Consider the following 27659-nt stretch of genomic DNA (forward strand, 5'->3'; position numbering starts at 1 on the left):
TTTTTGTTCATGATTTCTTTGCCTCCAAAATCCCCTTTCTCAGTATCCCTGTCTCAATTAGGGGTACCTGGTTGCTCAGGCCAAAAACCTTGCTGTCCTCTTGATTCCTCTCTTTCTCACACTCCATGTCTATGCCTGTCGTCAGAATATATCCTGACTCTGATCACCACCACCCTCATTATTAACATCCTAATCTAACCATCATCATCCTTTCCTGTCTCCACAGTGGCTCCCTCCCTGGCTCTTCTCTATCGCATGTCTCCTTTGCCGAAAACTCAACGTTTCCACCATTCAGAGGCATCCCGCATTCAGTTTTGCTCCTTTTCTTTCCAAATGTTTTTTATGCGTTCTTAAATAATTGAGTTCATACAGTCAGTATCATTTTTCTTCCTGTTTCATGCAATTACATGGATTTTCCTCACTGAGATATTGTGTGTAAATAATCAGTTGTAAATGGTTATATAATTTCTCTGCTTGAATTTGCCTCACTGTGCTACAGTTTATTTAACTGTGCCCCTCTTTTTTTTTTTTTTTTTTAATTTGTTTGCTTTTGTTGTTGTTTGTTGTTTGTTTTTTCTTGAGACAGGGTCTCGCTCCATCACCCAGGCTGGAGTGCAGTGGCGCAATCTCAGCTCACTGCAACCTCCACCTCCCGGGTTCAAGTAATTCTCCTGTTTCAGCCTCCCAAGTAACTGAGATTACAGGTGCGCCACCATGCCCAGCTACTTTTTTGTATTTTTAGTAGAGACAGCGTTTCACCATGTTGGTCAGGCTGATCTCAAATTCCTGACCTCAAGCGGTACACCCGCCTCAGCCTCCCAGAGTGCTGGGATTACAGGTGTGAGCCGCCACACCCGGCCCACCATTCTTATTTAAATTTTTGTTGCTGTGATGTGGACAGTTTTATACATAAAGATTCATTGGATTTTAGAGTTTTTCCTTAAACTCTGATTCTTTCTCCTACTACATTTCCCCCTTCTCCTTCCAATTCAGACACTCTGGCCTCCTTGCTGTTCTCAGACCTTTGCACTGGTCAGTCTGTCTGCTTGTAGTGTTCTCCTGAATGTCTGCATGGCTTCACTGTCCCCTCATCCAGTCTTCGGCTCATATATCCACAGCTTCTCAAATTGCAGTATCTAAAGTAGCAGCTCCCCCAACCTTTATGCCGTTACCTCCTTACCCTATCTTATTTTTCCCTACTGGAATGGAGGCTGTGCAGCAGAAGAGACAATCTCTTTGGTTTACTGCTGAATCCACAGTACCAGGAACAGGATCTTGCTTATAAATATTGATTGAATAAGTGAATGAATAAATACACTGTTGAGTGTCTACCATGTGTTTTACAAAGAAGAATTAACATGGATTCGGGCAAAGCTTTATAGTTTCCAGCCAGAAGTTTTACCTTTTGGATTTCCATTAGCTTGAAACACTTTAATAATATATGGATCCTTTATTTCCATATATGGAAAGGTAGGGAAAGTCCAGATAGGCGGTATCTAATGTCTTTTTCTTTCTTGCCTATGCCTTCAATGAGTTAAGTCTGACAAGGCTGCCTTCACTGTGTCTGCACAGCACATATATTTTGTGCTTAGATATATAATTCCTTCTAGCCCTGGAGAACTTTGCGTGTTTGGGGTACACTTTGGATGTTTCCCCCTATTTGCACATGATTTCAGGTGAGATAGTAGTTTTTCTTGAAATTGGCTCATAGCCTGAAAAGAGTACAGATTCACCAGAACATAAGAGAATGGGATTTTTCTGCCAGAAGGTGAGATATGGTATGTACAGTTTAGTTAGTGATGATTGGTTGTCTTCTGGCAGCTATACTTAATACCAAAAAATTTTAAGAGAGATACACACAATAGTTGAACCTGTTATTGGCAAAGTGGTAATTCAGTGGTAACTTGCCAGTTCAAAATTAGGAAAAGTCATTGGCAAGTGCATCCTGAGCCCTGCATTCTGTGGCTTGCGTGAGGTATGAGCGCACATGATGATCTGTGGTTTGAGCCCATTAGACCTTGAAAGGGTGGTTCATGATATGTGGTTCCAAAAGCTTGTTTGGAAACAAGCTTTTGAACTTTTTCATGTAGAATTTTCAAAGGTAACTTTTGCTCTGCAACTCACTGAAATCCCTTTCCATTATTTTTTAAATGTTTGTAAATTGTGGCTTGGTTTACTCAGTTGTACAGTTGACCTTTGAACAACATGGTATGAACTGCATGGGTCCACTTATATGTGGATTTTTTTCAATAAAAGTTACACCAGCTATGCCTCCTGTCTCCCCTTCTACCTCTGCCTCCTCCACTTCTGCCTCTGCTACCTTTGAGACAGAAAGACCAACCCCTCTTCCTTCTCCTCCTCAGCCTACGCATCATGATGACAACCAGGATGAAGACCTTTATGATGATCCACTTCCACTTAGTGAATAGTAAATATATTTTCTCTTCCTTACGATTTTCTTAATATTTTCTCTAGCTTGTTATATTGTAGGAATTCAGTAAATAATACCTATAACGTACAAAATATGTATTAATTGACTTTATGTTTTCAGTATGGCTTCTGGTCAGTAGTAAGCCATTAGTAAGTAAATTTTGGGGGAGTCAGAAGTTACACGTGGATTTTCAGGTGCACAGGGCGTCAGTGCCCCTAACTCGTGTTGTTCAAGGGTTAACTGTACTTCCTGATAATCAAGGTGAGAATTGGAAATACTTTGCCTCACATGCCAGTCTAGGAAACAGATAGCTACTTTTGTTGTCATTGTTGTGATATTTGGTCTTTTGAGAAGGGTCTTGCTCCGTCACCCTGGCGGCACAATCATAGCTCACTGCAGCCTCAACCTTGCAGACTTAAACGATCCTCCCACGTCAGCCTCCCAAGTAGCTGTGAGTACAGGCATGCGCCACCATTTCCCGGCTAATTTTTTTTTTTTATTTTGTGTAGAGACAAGGTCTCGCTGTGTTGCCCAGGCTGGTCTCGAACTCCTGGACTCAAGTGATCCACCCACCTCTCCCTCCCAAAGTGCTGGGATTACAGGTGTGCGCCACTGCGCCGACCATTGTTGTGTTTTAATATTATAATGTTGTAATTTGTAGTATTGATATAGTTCTTAAAAGCATCTTATTTCTTCCTCACAATACCCTGTGAGATACAATAGGGCACATCAAGTGACTTACCCAAGTCGTACCAGCTGTATAGTGACAGAGCACCCTAGTAGAACTGAGGCCCCTGACTCTATGTTCCCAATGCTTTCCAACCCATTCCACTGTCTCTTACCATTGCAAAGGTTCAATAATTAAATTTGGTGTGGCAGTATCTGAAATGGCCACAAGATGGGTGTGTTGCTCAAAAATGTCTATATTCTTCTCGGTGCCCTTGGAATTTTTTTTTTTCTTTATAAATCTTTTTCTGTCTCTGTCCTTACTTGCCTCTCTCTACTTTTGTCTTTTTCAGGCCTTTTACTTCTCCTATTCTCCCTCTTTCTCCTTAAAGTGAACTTATTATGGAACTGAAATGTTTTACTTATTTCTTGAGGAGTTTAGATCCCCTGCTCCTAATCTAAAATTTAACAGTGTACCTCAAAACTCATTTAGCTATCCATTGAACTTCTCCCCCTTTATGGGTCAGTGACCTGAGATAGAAAAATTGTTCCACTTCTGATAGAGGATCTAAAAGGAATTCCATTCTAAATAGATTATTCTAGAAGATCATTTATGGTCCTGGGAGCCCCACAGCCCTTTCATACAACTGCACCTTGCATAGTCTTTAGAGGGGAATATTGAAAGGTCTTTTAAATTTTTGATTCAAGAAATATGCGAGGGAAGCTCTTTCTTCATGTCTGTATAGGCATTTTTTTAGAACAAGTGAGACATATGAGGCTAGTTTAGAAGACCCAAGAATCATGCTCTAAGAGATGGCCCAGTGAGTTTCCTAGATCAGACCTGAAGACTTGGTCATTTTGCCATAGAATCCTGCCTAAGGTAAAATGGAATTGCTGAACCATTGCTTCATTTGAACGTGTCATTTTAAACACAACGTGAATGTGCCAGACTTCAAACTACTTGTAAGAAAAGATACTAGTACAAAAACCAAATAGCAGTGTCTCCAAATTAATATAATTCTTAACCATTTGCTATTTGGAGAAACAGAAAACTCTTCAGCATTTGCCCTTGGGGGATATTTTTATTCCAGAGCTTAAAAACAACACTAGTTTGAACTTCATTCTCTGTTCAAATTGTTTGTGTAGTTAGTATGTATTAGATTTAAGCTCTCTGAGGGCAGCGACTTCATCAGTCTTCTTTGTTGATGGACTCGCAGAATCATACACAGTGCTCTCATATAGTGAAATAATCCTCACAGTGACCATATGAGGGCCTTTTAGGGATGTGCATACTGAGACATAGAGAATTGATGTAAACTCTCAAAGGATATAAAGTTAGTAACTAATGGAGTTGGGATTAGATCCCAAGAGTTTCCGACTCTGAAGTCAATTCTTATGGGCATTCTGCTTTACTGTAAATGATGGATTGAATGAATGGGACAGGAGCCATTTGTGTGTTACCCTTTTTAGTGATGTTAGTAATGTAATCTCAATCTCGTGTCAGAGTTGAAACTTACTCTCTATCCACTACACAAAGTTCAGCTTTCCTTATAACTAGACCGGAGTGTAGTTTTATTTCTTTGCTTGTTCCTACCTTTTAGAATCAGATTTTATGTGGAAAATTCTGAATGGGTGCTCTGTCTGTAATGAACCCTAAATTTTGCCAGTTGTTGCAAGGGTAGCAGTGGGCACTGCCTTCTTTTAATAAGCTGGTCTCCCTTAGTCCTTATCTGTTTGGGTTCTCTGCTACTAATTTGCTTCTCCCATTTTAGAAAAACACTCTGGTGGTAGAACCAGAATACCTAATTGTACTTAGTGATCTTTGAAGGAGTTTGAGTATTAACTGTTTGAACAAATTAAATAAAAAGGCTCAGAAATTAAATAGAATGTTTATTTCCATTGGTGAAGAGTGCAGACCTTTGAGACCCACAGACCTTGGCTTTTATTCTGGCTCTGCCTCTGCTGTGTGACCCCAGGGTAGGTTAACATTGCAGGGTTGTGACAGAATAAGATGATGCCTTTAAAGTGGCTGCTGCTTGCATCCCTCAAATACCAGTGTTCTTCTGGCCTGCCCTGTTTTGACCTTTGCCCAGGCATCCAGGGTACTTTCCTTAAGTCAGTTCAAGTCAACAAATGCTTGTAGATTTTCTTAGGTGTTCAGCACTGAGCAGGCCACAGAGATAAATAAGAAACAGGAATCACCCCAAACTTGCATTCTTATGCTGGCATTGCCACTTAACACTGGGTCCTTAACTTTGGACAAGTCACCTATCTATGATACGGTATGATGTGAGCCATCTGTGATATGATAAGTATCACCTGTGATGTGATCTATGATGAGGAAATAAGACCTAGATAGATAGGTCTAGGTCTTACTTCCTCACCAGTAAAATGAGGGAGATAATCCCTGCTCTACTCATCTCAGTAAGTTGCTTTGAGAAGTAAATAAAATAGTAGATATGTAGGCATCTTGTTATCTTGAAAGTCCTGAGTAAATCTCAGGTTCTTTTTATCAGTAACTGAAAATCAGTCCCTGTCCCAAGCATTAGACAGGAAGATAGACTTGTGTCAGATTTCTTTATTTAGCTTTCTGATAGTCCTACCACATGAAGCAATGAGGACTTTGGAGTCAGGATCTCCTCAATGTACCAGACTCTTTCTTACCCCCCACCGTCTACCCACTCACCCAACAACATGCTTCTCTCTCGCCATGCAGAGCTACTAATAGTTCAACCTCCCACCTCACTGGACTCCCTATGACTCCAGCTCAGCAAAGATTCTGATTTTTGCAACACTTTTTTAAGCCAAACTTCGAAAGCAGCTCCACCTCCAATGGTAGCCTGTTTCATGCTTTTCTGTGTTAAATTGACTTTGTTTAAAATGGCTCTTTGTTTGCAGCACATGTTCAGAGTTGTAGCTGTGTCTCTTGAGTCAAGACAAGATGCCAGGTAATAACGACAAATAGTAGCTAAAATTTATTGAAAATACTTTACTGTGTGCTAGGAACTTTTCTGAGGACTTTATATATATTTTATGTTTTTTGATCTTCATAACAATAGTCTTCATAAGGACTGTTACGATTTTTACAGATGAGGAAATAGAGGCTTAAGATTAGGCAGCTTGCCCTTGGTCACACAGTAAGTCATTGGCAGAGCCAGGACTCCAGCCTTGGTCCATTCCACCTGCACAGCCTGAGCTCTTAGTGGGCAGGTTGTACCACATCACACCTGCCCAGGTGAGCAGCCACTCTCACTCTTTCTCATTTGTGATGCCCTTGCCGTCACTGTCTGTTCCAGGGGCTGATCAGAGACCAGCTTCCCCAGGGCAAGTGCCATAGATTTTAAGAAAGCACATTATCCAGTTCCTGTGACAGACTAATGACAAGTGAGTGACCAAAGGAGAGAGGTTTTGGACTGAATTTGTGCTTCTATCAAAATAACAAACTGGCATGTATCAAGTCTGTTCCTTCTCTCTAATTTAAGGTTTCTTAACCTGGGACAATGGACAGGCCTCAGGGGGTGCATGAGCCCTCTGAAATGGTGTGTAGAATGTTTTGATTGTGAAGGGAGAGGGGAAGTTGGCTTCTGTGCACTCTATTGGAGAGGAACCATGGCTCTCAGGAGACTTTCAACGTAGTGCTATTTCTAACGGTGTTAAGAACCCCTGTGCTAATACAGTGGGGTATAAGGTTGGTTTTACCAACAAACCCAATCTTATCCTAAGTATTTGTTAGGCTTCTTTTCCCCCCACAAAGTGTATTTAAACAGAACAAAGATTGAATTTCAAATTTAATTTTCTCCGAGGGCAAAAATACCTCTATGTGAAGCTATGATTTCCAAAGCCTTCTGATAGGAATCAGTGAACAGCGGGTATGATTCAGAGCTCTGAGTCTAAATCCATAGCTTCCCTTGCTTCCCGAATTCAATTAAAAGTTAAAAGTAAGAGAGAGAAAAAATGAGTCTTGGACTTCTAAGTCTCTGTTCCTTAAGTATTTTCATGCTTATTGTGTGAAATGCATTAGGAATTTCACAATGAATAGGACTTCCTGCCCTCATGGAGTTTGTACGTTGGCACCTTTATATATCTTTGTATTGCTAATGCCACTGCACATAGTAATGCTTAACTATTGGTTAAATAAATGTCCCTACTGCATCTTTATTAAGGTAAAAAGGAAGCCTTTGGCTTTGATTTGTTTAACATCCTATTTTTATGAGTCCCAATTACTTTCCAAGCATTGAGCACTGGAGATACAATAGTAAGTATAACAGATATGGCCTGTCTCCTGGTGGTAAGACAGACAATTAAGTAGAAACCTACGTAATCGTGAGCTTGGATTGGTGCCATGGATGAATTGACCTGATGCTGTAAGAATGTTATATAACTGAAAGAACTGGCCTGACAGGACGAGAGTATGAGGGAAGGTTTGCTAAAGAAGGGGCGTTGGAACTGTAATCCCAAAAGTGAATAGGAGTGAGCCAGGTATGAGGTTGTCCAGGCAGAAGGAACATGCTTGCATTGTATGTCCACTTTGGTTGCCATTTCCATTCAGAAGAAAAGTCAATGCAAGGAAAAGAGAGTCCTTTCTCAGTAATTCAGCAAGCATTTCTGGGTACTCGCTATGCATGAACAGGGGACAATGAGTGAGAGACAGTTCTGGCCTGGAGAAGACATTCATAATGTCACAGGCAGGCTGGGAGGTGCTGGCCTCTGCCAGATATGGCCTCAAAAGGAGGCTTAAAATGCCGCTGCTGCTGCTGGCACCTTCTGGTTCCCCATTCGGGTTTCAGGCATCAGTCTTTTTCTTGGAATTGGTGCCTCAGAGGCAGCCTAAACTAGTTGGGTTTGGTATGCAGCCACCCATTTGGCAAAAGTCAGCATCATCCGTGAACCCATGAGAAGCTATGGTGTTTTTATTGATTTTGTGTTTGTGGTGAGTGTTTAAGGGAGAGAGGGAGGGTGGGAGGGAGAAAGAGAGAGACTGAGAAGAGGTGAGGGTGAAGACTGGGAAAAGACTGAGCTGGTGAAGAAGTCAGGACTCTGGACCAGCAAAGTCTGTGAAGACAGCAGAGCTTTGTGTACACCCATTCCTGAGAGGTGACCCCTGAGGACTGATTCGGAAGTAAATGAAGACCATCAGCTAGAGAAATAAGCAGAGCTCTTAGAGAAACCCGGTATAATTATGAAAATGATACTTAAACAGCATTCTGTTTTTCCTAATTATAAAAATAATTCATACTCAATGCAGAATACTTGGAAGTCATGGGAAAAATGAAAAGAAACACCCATATCCTATCATGAGAATGTAAGAAGCAAATGAGATGTTGGTCCGTGTAAAGGTTCTGTTATTTACCAGGTACTTATCACACACCAACTCTTGTTATATATGATACTGAGGGAGAATCAACCCTATTACTATGAGGGTGAGGCAGCTATAATAAGGGTTAATGAAACATAGAAGACATTGTTTTGTAATTAGCCTCTTAAAACATATATCTATGGGGGAAAATGTTAATTCTTCCTTACCCCAGCAAGAGAATGAAAAGTTGAAGAATCTTGAAGATTTGTGAAAATGTTTTACAGGATTTGGTATCAATTCGTTTTTTTTAAATAAAGTGCCATGGGAGCCTCATAACCACTGCCCTTCCTCTCATTTATTCAGAATGCAAAAGCACTGGGAATGAAGTGTTTGCTGTTCACAGCCACATTTATTTTCTCTTCCACTACTATTGATCTGTTAGGATTGTCTATACACTTACTGATTGCATAGACATTTTATTTAGGTGCTTTCTTTGTGAGTCCCTTAGGTACACAATAAAAGTTTACCCTAGCATTGGCCCTAAACTGCAGAAGATCTCAGCTTAAAGATGTCTTGCTCCAGTTTGTGGCCTCACCCCAGGTGTTGAGTGAGCATCTTTCTATAGAGGTCAGCTGGAGCAGAATGCTGTCTTCCTGGCTGCCTAACCTTGGGCAGCAGCCAGACTCCAGGAATAGAGCTGTGATTGAGGCAGACCTGCAAACAGCCTGACTAGGGGAGGTGTCCACAGTCAATGGGAGAGGAACACACTCTCCCACTGAGAGCATCTGGAGACACTGACACCAACACGCAGCAAACATGGGCCTATCCTGTCCCTTTTCTAGGTCTTATTTCTTCATCTGTAAAATAAGAAAGTTAGAGTGGAGTAGATCTGAGAGTCCTAGTTACCTGAACCTGGGGACTAACAGGCAGATTTCCGTGTCAGCACTTTAGTGCTGATTACTGAAGCTTCAGGAAGGGATGACCATTAGTTTTATATTCTTTTTTTTTTTTTTTAATTATTTAGATGGAGTCTCGCTCTTGTCACCCAGACTGGGACACAGTGGTGCAGTCTTGGCTTGGCTCACTCCATTCTCAACCTCCTGGGCTCAAGGGATCCTCCCACCTCAGCCTCCAGAGTAGGTGGGACTACAGGCACATGCCTGGCCAATTTTTATATTTTTTTGTAGAGACAGTCTTGCCGTGTTGCCCAGGCTGGTTTCAAACTCCTGGCCTCAAGTGATCCTTCTGCCTTGGCCTCCCAAAGTGCTGAGATTACAGGTGTGAGCCACTGCACGCAGCCATAATCAGTCTTTAAATCGCACACATCTTTTTTTTTTTTTAATCACTTTTCTATTATATCTCATAATTTTTGAACATGTAATTTAAAAAAATGCCATAGGGAATGGCTAGCTGTTCAGAGGAAGGAAAGATAGTTACCCAGCCTGGGCAACATAGCAAAACTCCATCCCTACAAAAAATCAAAATCAGCCAGGTGTGGTGTCGTGTGCCTGCAGTCCCAGCTCCTTGGGAGGCTGGGGTGGGAGGATCAACTTGCCACAGGATGTCAAGGCTGCAGTGAGCTGAGATCACACTACTGCACTCCACCTTGGGTGATAGAGACCCTGTCTCAAAGAGGAAAAAAAAAAGGCAGTTGCATCTTGAAGGCAGCTTCCTCAAAGAGGAAAAAAAAAGGCAGTTGCATCTTTTTGCCCTTGGTTATAGTTTAGCTTGAAGAAGGAGACAGAGCCAACCAGTAAAGAGGGGGAAAGCCTGTTATGTAGAAGGAAAGTCAAGAGAATAAAGGGAGAAAAGATTTTCTAGAAGAAAGCAGAGAAGATTGGTCATGTTAAAGCATGAAAGTCAGGGAGTTTTGAAGTTTAGCTGGGGAGATGTAAGACCACTGGACAGAGGAAAAAGACACCACTGGTGACCTTCAAGGGAGTTCTTTCATAGAGTAGTCAGAGCAAAGGCCTGACTTACATTAAGGAGGGGCAGGTCTTGAAGCAACGGAGGTGAAGATAAAGGCCTGTGGTTTGCAATGGTGGGTAAGAAAAGGCTTGAGAGAAAGAGAACAATAATCTGATGGGGTGACAGGGCATCTAAGCAGAGTAGTCAGCAGAGCTGTGTTTTTAAGGGTAGAGATAACTGTCTATTTGAAAGCAGCACAGAAGGAGGTAGGAGAGAGGAAAGGGAGGGAATAGAGAGGTGCTAGTATAGTGAGGACTTCGGATGGAGTCCAACTGCCAGGGCTCAAATCCCAGATCTCCGAGTCCCTTATTGTGTGACTTTGGTCAAGTTATATAACCAACCTCCTTATACCTCAGTTAACTTGCCTATAAGATGAGGATGAGAATAGCACACCTTGTAGAGGTGCTGTGAGGTCACAGATTTAAAGGATTTAGCAGCAGCACTGGTATATGCTAAATAAAATGGTGGCATTATTATTATTAGGGACAAATAGGACCCAGAACTTGTAGGAGGAGCCATCTGTAGGGTGTTCATTCTAATACTGTCAGTTAAAGCCTTAGGAACCAAACATCTCCAACAGAACTCTAAACGCATTGAGAATTTGGGGTCCTGGTCTTATACCCTACTCTGATGATTTCCCTCCAAAAAATTAGGAAATACCACGTCCATAATGACTGAGATTGCCCAGGCCACCAGAAGTCTTGGTCTTCAGTGCAGGCACTGAAGCACCCACTACTTTCTAATACTTCTTAATTTACCCTATGATTTATCCTACAGATTAGTCAGAAGAAGTTGAAAAAATACGAGAAAGAATATCACACCATGAGGGAACAGCAGGCCCAGCAAGAAGACCCCATCGAGCGATTTGAGGTTTGTTTGCTTGCGGCCTATGTGTGAGGAGCTCCCAGGCTTTCATTTCATATGATTGTGCCTGTAACTAGCTTTATTGAGTCCTTTTTAAAATTCAGTTCCTCTGTAGGTTCAGGTTTTAGTTTTGAGTTTGCAAATTAGCAAGCAAGATCTGTTTTTGCTTCAAACCAGCTGCCTGGTTTGTTACAGTTCAGTGGCTTTTCGTCACAGTTAACAAATAGTAGCTGCTTGACAAGGTCACTTGAATCAGTTAAGTATTTCTTTATGGAGCTAGAAAATAAGAAATTGTTGATTTGGAAACACATCAGGTCCAGCCATTTCTCTTATTGTTTCCACAGGACTTAGAAATTTATTTTGAGGTTTAGCCCTGAGAAATTTTCATTTCCATCTGATTTTTATGTGTCTGTAACTGGTTTCTTTCTACCCTTCAGCGGGAGAATAGGCGTCTACAAGAAGCTAACATGAGGTTGGAACAGGAAAATGATGACTTAGCCCATGAGCTGGTGACCAGCAAGATTGCACTACGGAAGGACCTGGATAACGTAAGTCCAATGGGTCTGAAGGGAAAGATCGCACTGAGACACTTGACTTTCCCCCCAAGAGAAATCCTGGAATTTTAGTGATTGTTATTCTAGCCACCTGTAAAGTTTCCCTCTTGTGATACAACTTGCTTGTCAGTGTCACTTCCCTCCTTTCAGGAATTATCTGTTGTCTCACAAAGCCCTCCTTACCACATTCTTTTCTCATTTTGCACATGATCCTTGAGCTTCTTTCCCAAACATTTGATTAAGAGACCTTGTGGCTAATTCTTATATTACTGTAATTGGCAGGAGCATTTAATCATTATAATTACCTTAACCTCCCCCCTCAGACAAGAAGAGATTTTGTTATCCTACGTATTTCGTGCCTGTTGAAAAAGCATTGCCAGTTGGAATGCAGCTCAGTACCTCAGCAACTTGCAGTTTCATCAGGAGTTTCTGTTGACAGATGTTTCATTTTTCTTTGTTTCTCCTAATCTTAACAATTTTGGAGTGATGTCTTTCCTGGCAGAAACCCTTTTCTATTTTCTGTACTGCAAACTAACCTTAGAAGAAATGGTATCATCTCTCGATTATGGTTTAGGTCAGAAGTTGGCAAACATTTTCTGTAAAGGGATGGATAATAAGTGTTTGAGGCTTGTGGCCCTACAGTCTCCATTGCTATTACTTAGCAAAAGTAGACATAGATGATATGCAAATGAATGAGCATGGCTATGTTCCAATTAAAAGCTTTATTTACAAAAACAGATGACAGGCTGGATTTGGCCCTTGGACTGTAGTTTGCCAACCCTTTAGGTTTCCCTGCCAGGCTCCTAGGATTACCTTTCTGCTCATTGGTTTCCTAAAGTTCCAGGGATGGGTTCAGGCTGTTGAGGATTTTTACAGGGGTCTTACATTATATGCACTGAAATAGGGTCCATGAATTTCAGGATGTCCTTGACATCCATCAGAAGCTTACAAAAATTTTGTGTACTCATTCATTTCCTTGAAAGGCTATGCTTTCGTTTAGTCCTCCTAGGTGGAAAGACTATGGTTTCATCACATTCTCAAAGTGGTTAACAGGTGAGACAGAGACCACAGTATCTACCCGTTCAGAAAATGTAGGATAGACCTGGATTCTAATGCCAGCTACTTTACTTTTAGCTCACCTTGGATACCTTATAAAATGAGGGGTGGCAGAATAATAGCTATGTCACAAGGTATAGAGAGAATTACATAATTAGATGTATATGAAAGCATCATTAAACAAAAAAATCAGGCACAGGCAATGTTAGCTCCCTCTGCTTGTCTGCTTGTCATCTACAAATAACTGAATTTAACAGGGCAGGGAGAATGTTTCAAGGTCATTAGCCCTCAATGACCAGAACCTGAGCTCTCTTGACGGCTTTTTGGCTTACCACAGTCTGCTCATCAGGGTTGAGTTTCCTCCTTACGGTGCAAATTCCCAGCATATCCTCTGTTCCTCTTTGTAGAAACACTATATGGGTCATTCTCTCCCTGTTCGGGTATTTCTGCCTAGTGAGTGGAGGGAGGCAGGTGTACATGGAGCAGGGACTACTGAAGCAGGGTCAGAGGTGTGCGCCCAACACAGTCCTCATAGCAGCCGTGGGTCATGCAGAAAGGAGGAAAAAAGGAAAAGAAAAAAAATATGGGTCTCGAAAAGGAGCTTTTGTGTCCTACAGTGAAATTAAGAGGCAGCTTAGGCTAAAATTCCAGGTGGATTTTTAGTTTGAGCTGTTGCATTTTCCAGTCTAACAGGCCCAGTATTAACAGTGACACCCACTAGTGAGTCATAGACTACTTATGTTCTTAAAACCTGCCCCTAAACAGTATAAACCCTTTTTCAAGTCATCTTATCCTGAGACAGTAGTCAGAGAACTAGGTTTCATTCCTGATATTAGGAGTGTAAAATAATAAGAATTATAATATGACATCCCATTTACTGATGATTTGTGGTGCCAGGCACTATGATAAGCATTTTACTAAACTTTGATCTCTCTTACCCTTACCTCAGCCTTGAGAGAACAGTAATGTAAGTTCCATTTATGGATGAGGATTTTTTTTTTTAACAGCTATAAAACTTGAGATTCAGTTGAAGGTACCCAGGAAGAAGCAGAGCCAGGCCCATGGAACTGGAATGCCCAGGCTTTTTTTTTGTTTTGTTTTGTTTTTTTTTTTACAGTGCCAGCCTGTTTCCACAGTAAATATGGGACAAGGAGCTATGAATCGATGTCATAACCATATCAAAAACATGAGGACCAGGGATTGTGACATAAAAGCTAACATTTCTTGAGCACTTACCAAGTGCTAGGCACTGTTCTAAGTGCTTTCTATATATTATCAAATCCTCAGAGTAGCCCGTGTTGTAGAAGGGATATAATTATGATCCCCATTTTACTGATGAGGAAACTGAAGCAAAAAGAGGTTAAATTATCCCACACAGATCACCCAGCTAGTGGCCAAGCCCTCAAATTGAAGGCCTGACACCAGAGCTCACCCTCCTAAGCAGGCGGCAGGGCAGGGTCCCTGCTGATGGCAGGGCTCGGGAGCGTCACACCAGGGCCCATCCTGCAGTCATCTAAAATGCTGCAGACACACCTTTCCCACACTCACTTTCCCTTCCCAAGTTAGACTTCTCTCTATAGTTTCTTCTAAATCGTCACTGAAAATCAGCTAGATTCTTCCTCACTGAAGGGAGGAGTGTGGGGCCCTTTCATTAGCTTTTTACTTTAGGGACTTAGGTTTTTGAAAGAACATCATTCCTTTGAGCTCCTTCCTTCCTGCATCTCAGAGAAAAGCTCTGGTGTGAGGCTTTAAAATTTCCAGAGCCCTCTTATATTTTTGGTTGATTATACACCACTTTTGTTATTCATCACCTGTCACTTTTCGCTGTTCTTCACACAGCAGCTGTGGAGAAATTCCATGTCAGCCACTTAATTCCTAGGTGACCCCAATCAAGCTTTCTGTATGAAATGGGAGTTATGACTAGACCTGACACTGGTGCTAAAAGGATGAGGGGAACCTATGGAAGGTCCCTGCAGAGCTGATAGGACCATATCCGAGTCCCCTCTATCAGGGTCACTCCTCTGTGTTAAGACAGACGTGAGAGTGAAGAAAACTTGCTGGTGAGCCCACCTGCTGTCCAGCAGGATGTGAACTCTGGCTCGGCTCCTTATTAAGTTATTGTGACATTTTGCAGATTGCTGAACTTGCCCCATTGAGTTAGCTTGGCCACTTTATTAAAAATCAATTGACCCTAAATTTGTGGGTTCACTTCTTGATTCTGTCTGCTCCATCTATTTCTGTGTCTGTCCTTAAGCCAGTACCACACTGTCTTGCTTACTGTAGCTTTATAATAAATCTTAAAATCAGTTCATGTGAGTTCTCTGACTTTGTTTTTCTTTGCATTTCTGTATCAGTGTTAGAATCAGCTTGTGAACGTCTAGAAATAAAAGCCTCTGGCTTTTGAGTGAGGTTCATGGAATCTGTAAATCAATTTGGGGAGAATTGACATCTGAACAACAGTTGAGGCATTCAATCCAGAACATGTTAAAATTTTCCTTTATTAAGATCTTTTTCAGTTTCTCTCAGCAGCAGTGTTTTTTAGTGTTCAATTTACAAGACGTGCATGTTTTAATCTATTTAAAGTGGTATTGTTTTTTAAATTTCACTTTCCAGTTGTGTATTGCTAGTCTCTAGAGATGCAGTTGGTTTTTGTGTTGTGACCTTTTATCCTGTGACCTTGTAGAAACTCGTTTGTTAGTCTGTCAGCTTTTTAAATATATATTTTTGGGATTTTCCACATATACAATCATATCATCTCTGAATACAGTTTTTCTTCCTTTCATATTTGTCTACCTCACTTTTTCTTGTCTCACTGCACTGACTAGCATCTTCAGAACAATGCTGAGTGGTGAGAGTGGACGTCATTGCCTGGTTCTGGACATTAGCTGTAGGTTTTTCGTAGAGTAGGTTGAGGAAATAAATTCTCCTCTGTTCCTGTTTGCTGAGAGTTTTTGTCATGAATGGGTGTTGAATTTTGTCAAATGCTTTTCCTGTGTCTGTTGAGATAATCATTGGGTACTTCTCCTTAATTCTATTAATATAGTGAAATAAATTCACTTTTCAGTGTAAACCAACCTTGCATTCCTAGGATAAACTCCAGTTGGGGTTTCTATTTTTTATTAAAGATTTTAATTCTTATTAAACATTTATATGTTCATAAGGAATATTTGTCTGGAGTTTTCTTTAATGTTTTTGTCTGGTTTTGTCATTGGGGAATGCTGGCCTCATAAAATGAAGTGAGAAGTGTTCCCTCTTGTTTTCTTGAGGACTTTGTATATGATGGTTCTTTGATTAAATCTTTAGTTCCCTAGTGAAGTCATGCAGACCTGAAATTTTCTTTGCAGGAAATTAATTGTGAATTCTTTTTCTTTTCTAGATATGGAGCTATGCAAATTTTCTAATTTTTTGTGTGTCTGTTTTTATAATTTGTGTCTTTCAAGTAATTTATCCATTTCATCTTAAGTATGTTGATATAAGGTTGTTTCTATTCTTTTAATATTTATAAGATATGTAGAGATGTTTTATTTTCATTCCTGATGTACGTCATTTCTTTTTCCCACTTTTCCATAACCAACCTAGCTAGAAGTTTATCAATTGTGTTGATCTTTTCAAAAAGCCAGCTTTAGTCTGGGCAACATGGCAAAAATTAGCTGGCTGTGGTGTCACATGCCTATATTCCCAGCTACATAGGAGGCTTAAGTGAGAGGATCACTTGAACCCAGGAGGCAGGGGCTGCAGTGAACCGAGATCACGCCACTGCACTCCAGCCTGGGTGACAGAGTGAAACCTTGTCTAAAAAAAAAAAAAAAAAAAAAAAAAAAAAAAAAAAAAGCCAGCTATTGGTTTTATCGAGCTTTCTCTGTTGTCTTGTTTCATTGATTTCTGCTTTTACTTTCTTTGGGTTTCATTTGCTCTTTTTCTGGCTTATTCTTAAAGAGGAAGTTTGAATAACTCTGGACCTTTCTTCTTTTCTAAAATAAGCATTTAAAGTTATTAATCTCAGCCAGGCACAATGGCTCATGCCTGTAATCCCAGCACTTTGGAGGCCAAAGCAGGAAGATTGCTTGAGCCCAAGAGTTCAAGACCAGCCTGGGCAATATAGCAAGAATTTTGTCTCTACAAAAAATTTTTGAAAAATAGCTGAGCATAGTGACACATGCCTGTAGTCCCAGCTGCTTGGGAGGCTGAGATGGGAGTATTGTTTGAGCCCAGGAGTTCAAGGTTACAGTGAGCTATGATCATACCACTGCATTTTAGCCTGGGCAACAGAATGTGACCCTGTGTCTTTGAAGAAAAAAAAATCAGAAATCTCCATGTAAGCACTATTTTCAGCTGTGTTCCACATACTCTGATGTGTTGTGCTTTTATTTTCATTCAGTTCTCATGATTTATTCTTTCACTTATACAAGTTTATTAGTAGTATATAATTTAATTTCCAACTATTGTTTTTCCCAGAAACTTTTCTATTTTTCATTTAATTCTGATGTGATCAGAGATTATAGCCTGCCTGATTTTAATCCTTTTAAAATATACCATTACTTATTTTATAGCTTATCATATAATCTGTTTGGGTGAATGTACCACATACACTTGGAAAGTATGTATGTTCTGTTGTGAGTGGAGTGTACTGTGTCAATTAGGCCAAATTGGTTGATAGTGTTCAAGTCTTATGTAGAACAACTTGATTTTCTCTGCTTGTTCTGTTGCTTCCTGAGAGAGCACAGTGGAAGTTTCTATGACTCTAATTGTGGATTTTTCTTTTTCTCCTTTTAGTTATATAGGGATTTGTTTCATGTAATTTGAATTTCTGCATACATTTTGGATTGTTACACCTTCAAAGGGTCACTCTTTTATCATTATGAAATGCCCCTCTTTGTCCTTGGTAATACCCTTTGTCCTGAAATCTACTTTATCTGATATTTCTATAGCCAGTCCAGTTTTCATGGTATTGTGTGGTATGTACATCTTTTTCCATCTGTTTACTTTTAACATGTCTGTGTCTTTATATTTAAAATGGGTTTTTGTTTTGTCCAAATGATAATTTGTTTTCTATTCGTCTTCTGCATTTGTTTTCTCTTTCTGTATTCTTTGGTTTAATTGGGTATTTTCAAAATTTCATTTTATCTCCTGTGTTGCCTGATAAGCTATTCTAGAGCTCCCTCTTCTCCAGAGCCCTGTCCCATGCCTTCCAGCCACCCTAACTTCCTGTCGCAACCCTTTGAGGCTTTCATGCTCTGCTTGGAATCTAAGCAGAAAGTCAGGGTGAAAGTAGGACGTTGTTTGTTTTCTTCCTTCCAGAAACCTCGGTTCTGCACTTATTGTTCTCAGTGTCCGAAAATAGCTGTTTCATATATTCTATCCAGTTTTCTGTTTATAGTAGGAGGATAAACTTGGTCCCTGTTAATCCTTCGTGACTAGAAGTCTGAATGTGTTTATTATCACCAGATGCCCTCTCCTCATATGCTGATGTAAATAGAATGTGCAGTGGGTGTGGTGCCATTAGAGGACCCTGGTTGGGTCAGGCCAGTACCCTCTGTGCACCTTCCCATTGGCATGACTTTGAGAATCAGCTCTAGGAGTGGTGGTGCAAATGCCGGACTCAATGTCAGAAGACTTGGTTTCAGATTCCAGCTATGCCACATGCTAGTGACAGCTTGGGGAAATCACTTCCCCACCTAACTGCTTTATAAACTGGGGAGTTGGGGTGGGCAGAGAAGATTGTTGAGTTAGAAGACACAGTTCATCAGCAGGCTCCTCCATACTCCTCCGAATCAGTCTTAGTATTAATCATCATCTACCAAGGTAGTGAGGATGAGAAAAGGACAGAACATAAGTGTGTAGCACATGCTCCAATGTAATGCTCAAAAGATGTTAACCGAGTCCAAGGGAGAGAGGATAGGTTGTTCTCTTGGTTAAAGTAAAATAGAATCTTCAACAGGACTTCGTTCTCCTTACTAGTATATTTTCCCTGTTGTTTGATTCTCTTCATTTCCTTTTTTGATTGCTTCTTGGGTTTGAGCTAGAGGAGATGATAAGCTACTCCCCATGAAGGACATAACTGCAGGGCTGCATTTAATTGCGTGCATTTGCAGTTTGCCAGTAATTAATGGCCTTTTGAATCTGCGTATCATGCCATTCTCAGTTCCTCCTTTTTTTTCCTCTCTCTTTTGAGACTGAGTCTTGCACTGTTGCCCAGGCTGGAGTGCAATGGTGCGATCTCGGCTCACTGCAACCTCTGCCTCCTGGGTTCAAGCGATTTTGCTGCCCTAGCCTCCCGAGTAGCTGGGATTATAGGCGCCTGCCACCACGCCCGGCTAATTTTTTGTATATTTTTATTAGAGACAGGGTTTCAGTATTTTGGCCAGGCTGTTCTCAAATTCCTGACCTTGTGACCTGCCCACCTCAGCCTCCCAAAGTGCTGGGATTACAGGCATGAGCCACCGCGCCTGGCCCAGTTCCCTATTTAAGGACCCAGCTCTCTGGAACCTGTTTCTTCCAAAGAAGATACAGGAAAGGAAGAAGAGTATAGTGGAAAACTCAGTGGCCCAGTTATACTACTTTAGGTGATGTCAGAATTTCAGGGAAATCCTATCCATATCAGGAGCCCAGCAGAGACCCTCTGTATTTAGTCCTTGAGTCTTCTCTCATATGGTGTAGTCAGTCCTTCAGTTATCCTTGGAGTGACCAGCACCAGGAACTCATATGTCAGGCAAAAGTACATCATTTTCACTAGGACTCACAGATACGCCCACTAGACCTTTTGCATGCTTTAGAAAAAGACTGGGGTGGAGAGTGGCCATTAAAGATAAGAAAAAGTGCCAGGAAAGGGGCAGCCTCCTTTATCAGGTAATAACAAGAGAAAAATGCCAGACGGGTTGGATGAAGCAGAGGAAACACAGTTTGGAGGAAGAAAACCAGTTTATTAATAATAATAATGATGGCTACCTTTTATTGGTGTTTACTGTATTCCAGGCACTGTGCTGAATGCTTTTCTTGCCTTATCCCTCAGATGAAGAGCCGGAAGCTTAGAGAGGTTCTCAATGACTTGTCCAAGTGGCACATGGTCAGTGAACAATGGGCGATGAGCCCAGGCTGTCTGATGCCAAAGGCTAAGCTCCTAACTACTGCCCTGCACTACCTCTGAGCAAGAGACTGGGACAGGCACTTATGCATGACTCAATGAGTGTATTCTCATTGTGACCCTGGGGATATAATTTCCCCTCTCTGACTCAGAGTTTCCCCATCATCTTAAAATGGGATTATGCTAAGTAATGTAAACCCTTTGCAGTTCCCAATTCTTGTTTTGTGACAGCATATCTTAAATGTTTCAGGCTGAGGAAAAGGCAGATGCTCTGAATAAGGAGCTGCTGATGACCAAACAGAAGTTGATTGATGCAGAAGAAGAGAAAAGACGGCTGGAAGAAGAGTCTGCTCAGGTAAGGGAACTCTCCCACATTCCTCTGTCTTGCAAATGCTTGAGAACTGGGAGTTCAGCTGGTGGCTTCCTGTTGGCACTAGAAAACCTGGAGACATCTGGCTTCAGTTTCTCTCCAAAGACCTTTTTTCCTCCCCCTACTATGTAAAGTCCAATGGTTCCTAATTAAAGTCTAGGAGGAGACAGTGGGTTGAAGCCTATCCTTTGTTGGGGCAGGAGAATTTCTGTGTGTCGGCATTTGAGCATACCAAAGATGAGGGGGTAGAATTTCTGCAGAAGGAAAGCACACATCATATAATGCCTGGCTGTTTCCCTACTTGTCCTCTGCTGTCTCCCTCATAGAGCAAGCTTGGGAAATCATGTTCTGAGCCAGTGCTCCATAGTCATTGGAGACACAGACCTGCAGGCATGGGAAGAGCTCTGGGTGCTGTGCGCCCGGGAGCAGCCCCCTCCCCCGTCGCACCACGGTCCTCCAGGAGGCAGGACTGGCTGGGGTGAGAGACTGCAAAAAGCCCTTTCTACAGAAATCATGAGATGCTGAAAACCCGCAGTCCTCTTATGAGCTCTTTGGTTTGTGTCTGGTCTGTCAGTGAAGGTCCACAGGTTGGCTTGTACTGGCAGGGAAGGCCTCCAGCAGAAGCCTCAATCTGAAATAGGGTCTGACGTTTTTGGTAGTTTTAACTGTTCTCTCCCTCTCCTGCATCAGGAACAGGGGATTAGTGCTGCCAAGATTGAAGGAAGAAAGTAGCTGAATTAGAGGACTTCCAGGGTTTGGTTCAGCAGTTTTTGGGGAGACTAGCACTAAGCAGTTGGTGGCAGAACTTCCTTTATTTTTCTGTTAACATAGTCCCTTTTGCTTTTTTATGTGTGCAGTTAAAAGAAATGTGCCGTCGGGAACTCGACAAGGCAGAATCTGAGATTAAAAAAAACAGTTCTATCATTGGTGACTATAAGCAGGTAGGTTCCAGTACCCTGGGATTGGGCTGTGTAATCTGGGAGTCCGTAGTCTGGATAAAATGTATACCTGCCCCCAGCCCCCAAACCCAAATGCAAGCACTCTGGTTTCAGATCCTGGCTCTGCCCCTGCACTGACAAGTGGCTTCACTGATTCTCAGTTGCAAAAGAAGGAAAATCATCCCTGCCTGGGAAGGTTGTTACGAGGATTTAAAAAGACCATGTTTGTAGAGTGCCTGGCAGTGCCCAGCACATAGTAGGTACTTAAAACCACAGTATGTTTTGGTATGTATTTCAGATTCAGAATTAGGAACTTTTGTTTATGTGTAGTTTTAAACCGTTTATTCCCCTGACTGGTTGAGTTTTAAGAACATAACGGAATGGTCTTGTTCCCTCCTACACTAGGATCTCTTGCTGGCTCATGCGTCTGGCAGGTGTTCAGAAACCATTGGCCATTGAGTGTGGTGCTGCTTGGTTTTTGCAAGTCCTAGGCCAGTGAATGCAGAGGCGGCATAGCTAGAAGAACCCCTGCTTATCCATCAACTTCATATCCCCTCCTGAGCGGTAGCAGCCTATTTGCTACTATGTTAATTTCAATTTACATATTCCAGCTTCCACTACGGAATTTATGCAGATGATTACAATTGCTCAAGAGATTGTTGTTTTATATTTGTTTATTTAGATTTGTTCTCAGTTGAGTGAAAGATTGGAGAAGCAGCAGACAGCCAATAAGCTGGAAATTGAGAAAATTCGGGTAAGACTTCTCTTTATCTAAAAGATTTTATACCACCTACTTCATTTTATGGCTTTATAAACAGGTTTTGGGAGGAGGCAGTTGATTTCAAAAGTGAGAGAATCTAAGCAATAAGGCACCTGTCACAGGTCCTGGCTCGGTAGTTGACAACTAACACTACGCCTGTTTTCTCTAGAAGGGTGTACAGATGAAATCAAACAAGCTCTAGCTTTAGATCTCAAAGTGCAAGTGCCCCATGATTTCCAAATGTCTGTAAGGCAGTCGATGTCAGCAGTGTGATGCTGAGGAGAAGGGGTCATGCAAGTGATAGGTCTTGCTTGAGGTGGTGGGGGTGCAGAGGTCAGAATCACGTGCTGTGGCTTGTCACTCTCCAGTGTTGTTCTGAGTTCGTGCCTTCTGCTGTAACACATCCAAGTACAATGAGGACCTTAGTTTATTTTTATTTTTTTTATTTTTAGAGACAGGGTCTCATTATGTTGCCCAGGCTGGCCTTGAAATCCTGGGCTCAAGCGAAATCCCTACCTAGCCTGAGCTGCTGGACTCCAGGTGGGCACCATTGTGCCCAGTTTAGAACTTTAATTGTTTGATGTTTCGTTGGCAGCTTAGGAGTTTTTATAACGTGGTGCTTTCTTTAAGCTCTACCTGTATTACAGTACTTGTCAGATTTTACTAAGATAAGCAATTTACTGAAAAGTGCCTCACTAACATATTTACAGCTCAGAGGACAGGAACTTGGGAAAGTTCTGTGCTCATGGCCATGTTTGCGCAAAGCAACATTATACCTAGAGCAGGATGACACTGGCCTTCGTCATAATTAATGTTTAACCAGATCTGTGTGTGTGTGTGTGTGTGTGTGTGTGTGTGTGTGTGTGTGTGTGTGTGTTTGAGACAGAGTCTTGCTCTGTCATCCAGGCTAGAGTGCAGTGGTGCCATCTCGGCTCACTCTAACCTCCGCCTCCCAGGTTCAAGCTATTCTCCTGCCTCGCCTCCCAGCTAACTGGGATTACAGGCTTGTGCCACCACGCCAGCTAATTTTTGTATTTTTAGTAGAGATAGGGTTTCACCATCTTGGCCAGGCTGGTCTCGAACTCCTGACTTCGTGATCCACCCGCCTTGGCCTCCCAAAGTGCTGGGATTACAGCTGTGAGCCACCGCGCCTGGCCAACCAGATCTGGTTTTTAAATAGAACTTATTTTCTGATTCTAAAACTTTAATATTCTTGCAGAAAATTTGGAAGAGTAAATAAGGGAAAAAAGCCCTTATGATACATTTTTCACATATAACATCTTTATTAACACTGTGGTGTGTATTCTTTCAGTCTTTGTTCGGTGTTTAACATCTAAAATTTCATTCATTCTGAGATAAGCATTTTTTTTTCACATTTACATCTCTGAAAGTGGGATGTTTTATAATTGGCTTTTTGTGGTTTAATTGGCAGAATGTTTTCTGAAAGGAACATAAAATGACATTTCTTACAGTTAATGGCATCTTATTTTGATGAAATGTGGAATACATTTTATTTGTAATCATAGTTTATGTACATTTTTGTGTTCTATTTCAACCAGCATGCATCCATTTTCCAATGTTATAAAAAGTTCCTCAAAAACCTTTTAGAGGCTGTGTACTTCCTTGTATAAGTATAGCACGGTATATTTAATATTTAATTGTTTTTGAATAGTTTATCCCCCGCTTTTTTGCTTGTCTCCAATTCTACAGTGAAAATTTTTGTACATAAATTTTTATCTAGTTACAGCTTCATTTTTCATCCTGGGTTCCTAGAAGTGCGATTACTGTATCAAGACAATGATATTTTTATTATTTTTGGTGTATAATACCAAGTGGCTTTTCCAGTAGGTTATCTGCCAGTTTACAAAGAGCACAGGCTTTCAGAAACTGTAGTGCTCAACAGAGAAGCCGTCTCTTGGTGTCCCCCAAAGGAGATGCTCACACCATCCTAAAGGGCCAGTTCCTCTTCTTTCTTCACATCTAACATTCCATTTCAGCAAAAAGTGGATGACTGTGAGCGGTGCCGGGAATTTTTCAACAAAGAAGGGCGTGTAAAAGGCATAAGCTCAACCAAGGAGGTTTTAGATGAGGACACGGATGAAGAGAAAGAGACGCTCAAGAACCAGCTGAGAGAGATGGAGCTAGAACTGGCACAGACCAAACTCCAGCTGGTGGAGGCCGAGTGTAAGATACAGGTAACAGCAGCAGAGCTCAGACACATGCCTGCGGGCTGGGTTTCCTGATGTGCACTAGAAACCCCAGAAATTATCTTTATGGTTTGGGGTTTTTCCCCACCTTTTAAACATTGGTCACAGTTGTCATGAGAAGAAATACAGGACTTGTTATTGGCCAGTGGATGTCTCATCAGTATTTGGCCTGTCTTGAGGATTTCCACTGTCATATTGAGAATGATACACAAAGCTTGGAATCTTCTGATGGGATGAGAAGACAGTGCTTTAGAAACACAGCTCTACCACTGAACTGTTTGACGTTATGTTAGTAACCTCCCTACATCTCAGGTTTCTTATCTACAAATGGAAATGATGAGAGTCCCTATCTGATAGGTTGGTTTGTGGACTAAGTAAGATAGTGTGCACAAATGGCTTGGCAGAATGTCGGGGGCTTTATAAATGCAAGCTTTTGTTCTTCCAGTTCCCACCACTTAACTAGCTTTGTGACTGTGAATATACTACCTATCTGAGCCTCCTTTCCTGATGAAGAAGTTAGGGCTTGTTTTGGTCATCTTTATATGCATTGCTAGGTCCACCAGCACCACTAAACCCTAAGCACTGTTTATGGAGGGAACAAGTTCAGGATAAAAGCTTTAGGGCTGATTCTCCCTCATTGCACACATTCACTGGGCATCTGCTCTTTGGCAGGCCCTGTTATAGGTCTGGGACTGCAAAGCTAAGGCCTGGTAGTGTGACTACCCGGAATAATGAGGAAAGGCATCACCAAGGCAGCAGTAGCTGTGCTGTGATCAAAGAATGCACAGGGGTTGTAGCTACAGGAGAGAGAGAACAGTGGCAATTCCAGGCAGAGGGAGTGGAATGTTCAGCAGCACAAGGAGGAGAGTGGCTGCCCAGGAAGGAGCCTCAGGAGTTGTTTCCTTGCAGCAGGGGATGGAGGTGGCGCTACGGCTGGAAGACAGTGTGTGGATCCAGATTGCGAAGCATTTCAAATGCCATGCTAGGGAGTTTAAAGATTTTTGCCAAAATGAAATGATGTCATCAGAAGTAGAGCATTAGCTGTCTGCCTGGTGTGCATTAGGTGGACAGAAGAGGGAGACATAGAAAGTAGAAGACTGTTTTAATAAATAGACCAGGCAAGAAATTAGATCTTAACTAAAAGCTCCCAAATCTTTAGGCATTCCAGGCATTTCTATGCCAGTTTGAGACTGGGGGAATTTCCCGAGGCCTCTCCAGAGTAAATAGACTGCATTCTTGTCTTGGTTCTCCTCTGGGGAGCCAGTGTCATTGACAGTGAGCCCAGCATCCTCATGCGCACTGTTCCTCTTGCAGGACTTGGAGCACCATTTAGGGCTTGCCCTCAATGAGGTGCAGGCAGCCAAGAAGACGTGGTTTAACCGAACACTGAGCTCCATAAAGACAGCAACCGGGGTTCAAGGGAAAGAGACTTGCTGAGAGCCGCTGACGCCTCCCGACACCTTCAGAAAACACGACACCTTTTGTTGCCTTCTTTGGCCAGATGTGTGATTCTGTGACTTGTCCCAGGACCAGAATGTACCTAAGTCAGATCCATAGACGCATGTTGGTAGGTCACTGGACCAGAGCTCGTGAAGCAGGCAACCTCTGGGGTAAGACTACTGATACTAACAGGCCTGCTAGCTCAGCTGATGCTTTGGACACTCTAGAAATCACTCCTCAGTGTGACCTCCCAGGCCTCTTCCCTGTGTAGGCCAACACCTCACCCAGCCTAAAGGCTGAGTTTACATGATCAGAGTTAGGGGATCCTTCAGTCTGTTGATTTTTTTTCTAAACCTTTTTTTTTTTAATATACATATTATATATATATTGTGAGGGTGGGGCAGGGGATCAGAAATTCAAATAATTCTTTTCTGCTTCAATGCCAGCAGAAGGTCCCCCAGGTAGACATGGAGAGAGAAGCACTTTGTTTTAAATAGGAGGGTTTCATAGTTGCATCTGAAGCCACCTGGTTCTGTTAAACTGTATCATGTGCAGGTTTTGAGTTTGGCATTATTCATGTTTCTGATCAATTCTATGCAACTCTCATAGTTCCTGTTATTTTTTAGCATTAGCTGCCAAATGACTTCAAAAGGCCGGGGTGGGTGACTTGACTGTGAGACTGGATTATAACATGGACAAATCTTATTTTGCTTAATGTGTCGTGTGTGTATGTGTGCGTGCGTGTGTGTGTGTGTGTGTGTGTGTGTGTGTATATATATATATATATATATATATATATATAAATATCTTTCCCAATATGCCCCGTTGACAGTGTTTAAATTCCAGACTAGGACTGCTGATCTGCACAATTTAATTATGTGGTTATTTGAGCACTTAATTTCACTCAAGGTTCATTGGGCTCTGCTCTCCTCCCTGCCATTACGAGAGCTGTGGACAGGGCTCCCTCACTTCAAGATTCCTAGTGTTTTTGCACAACAGGTTGTCCAAGCGAGAAAGACTGAGTGGCGTGTCTGTAAATGTCTGCGCAGGGTGCACATGCTGCGAGGTCTCCATCCTCCAGGCCTGTCCCTCCCAGATGGGCTGGGCCTTTGGGCCCTCCTCAGAGTATGCCTGGGTGCAAACCTCACTGTTCAGATGGGCTATAAGTTCTCACTTCAAAGCTATGGAATGGAGATTTTAGCACCTTTAAAAAAAAACAACAACAACAACTTTGACTTAATTTATATAGCGATATGCTGACAGGCTGACACGCAGATGGTTTTATCCTCTTTTTCTGCGTTCAGTGTTGAGGTGGCTGCTTACAAGAGGCACTGGTTTTGTATATAAAGACACTCGGGTTGTTTTGTAGCTCTTTTTCTTATTGGCCGTACTAGCGCTTGCTGAGGTTATCTGTAATAAGGGAGGTAATAAGTGGCAACCCCCTCCCCACCAACCATCCCCTTTGCTGCTTTCTGTGTCTTTTTTGTTCAGTTACCAAAATAGCTGTAAGCCTATCTAATGCTAGGTGTGTGGACATTGTGCTAAGGTAGTTTCAGTGTGTCAACTTTATGAACTGAAATATAAACCAGTAAAATTGTATTACTGTTTCTTGTTGGTTTTATTTTAACAGCATATTGATTAAATATTTTGGTACAAACAGCATTGCTTTGTAAAAACCAGTTTTGTCATCATGTACTCCTGTCGCCTCCCCTTCTTCCCTCATCCCCTGCGCACAGAAGCAGAGTCAGAGAAGACCACTGTGTGTGCTGTCAGAGAGGCATGTATGAGCGCGAGGCAGCCCCTCACCCACCTGTTGAGACGTATGGAGTGGTAGGGTGTGGCAGGCCACATGGGGCAAGAATGACTTTGATGCCTCTGTGTTTATGATGAACATTGCCCCTCTGAGAAATAACGTGCTGTAGTGGCAGGGATGAGGGACACTTGGTGTTTTTGAGGCTTAAGGAAGCCTTATAGGAGGTAAGGGTCAAATTAGACCTTCAAAGGCAAAAGCATCTCACCAGGCAGAGA

At 41.9% G+C, this 27659-nt stretch overlaps 1 protein-coding gene across 4 annotated transcripts in view; it reads left to right on the forward strand.

Annotated features, from left to right (window-relative positions):
* Positions 1–27290, forward strand: part of RABGAP1 (RAB GTPase activating protein 1) — a 176147-nt gene extending 148857 nt beyond the window's left edge. For 3 of the 4 annotated variants that reach the window (XM_030817779.1, XM_030817781.1, XM_030817780.1), the window contains 7 exons: positions 11139–11231; positions 11663–11773; positions 20167–20271; positions 21144–21227; positions 21907–21978; positions 23982–24179; positions 25506–25688. In XM_030817779.1, the coding sequence (XP_030673639.1) occupies positions 11139–11231; positions 11663–11773; positions 20167–20271; positions 21144–21227; positions 21907–21978; positions 23982–24179; positions 25506–25628 (786 nt within the window). In that variant the 3' untranslated portion in view covers positions 25629–25688. Of the gene's footprint in view, positions 1–11138; positions 11232–11662; positions 11774–20166; positions 20272–21143; positions 21228–21906; positions 21979–23981; positions 24180–25505 lie in introns of all 4 variants that reach the window. The other variant, XM_030817778.1, reaches the window with a different exon arrangement.
* The last annotated feature ends 369 nt before the right edge of the window (positions 27291–27659 follow it).

Source organism: Nomascus leucogenys, chromosome 8 (assembly GCF_006542625.1).
Source record: "Nomascus leucogenys isolate Asia chromosome 8, Asia_NLE_v1, whole genome shotgun sequence".
NCBI classification, from domain to species: Eukaryota; Metazoa; Chordata; class Mammalia; order Primates; family Hylobatidae; genus Nomascus; species Nomascus leucogenys.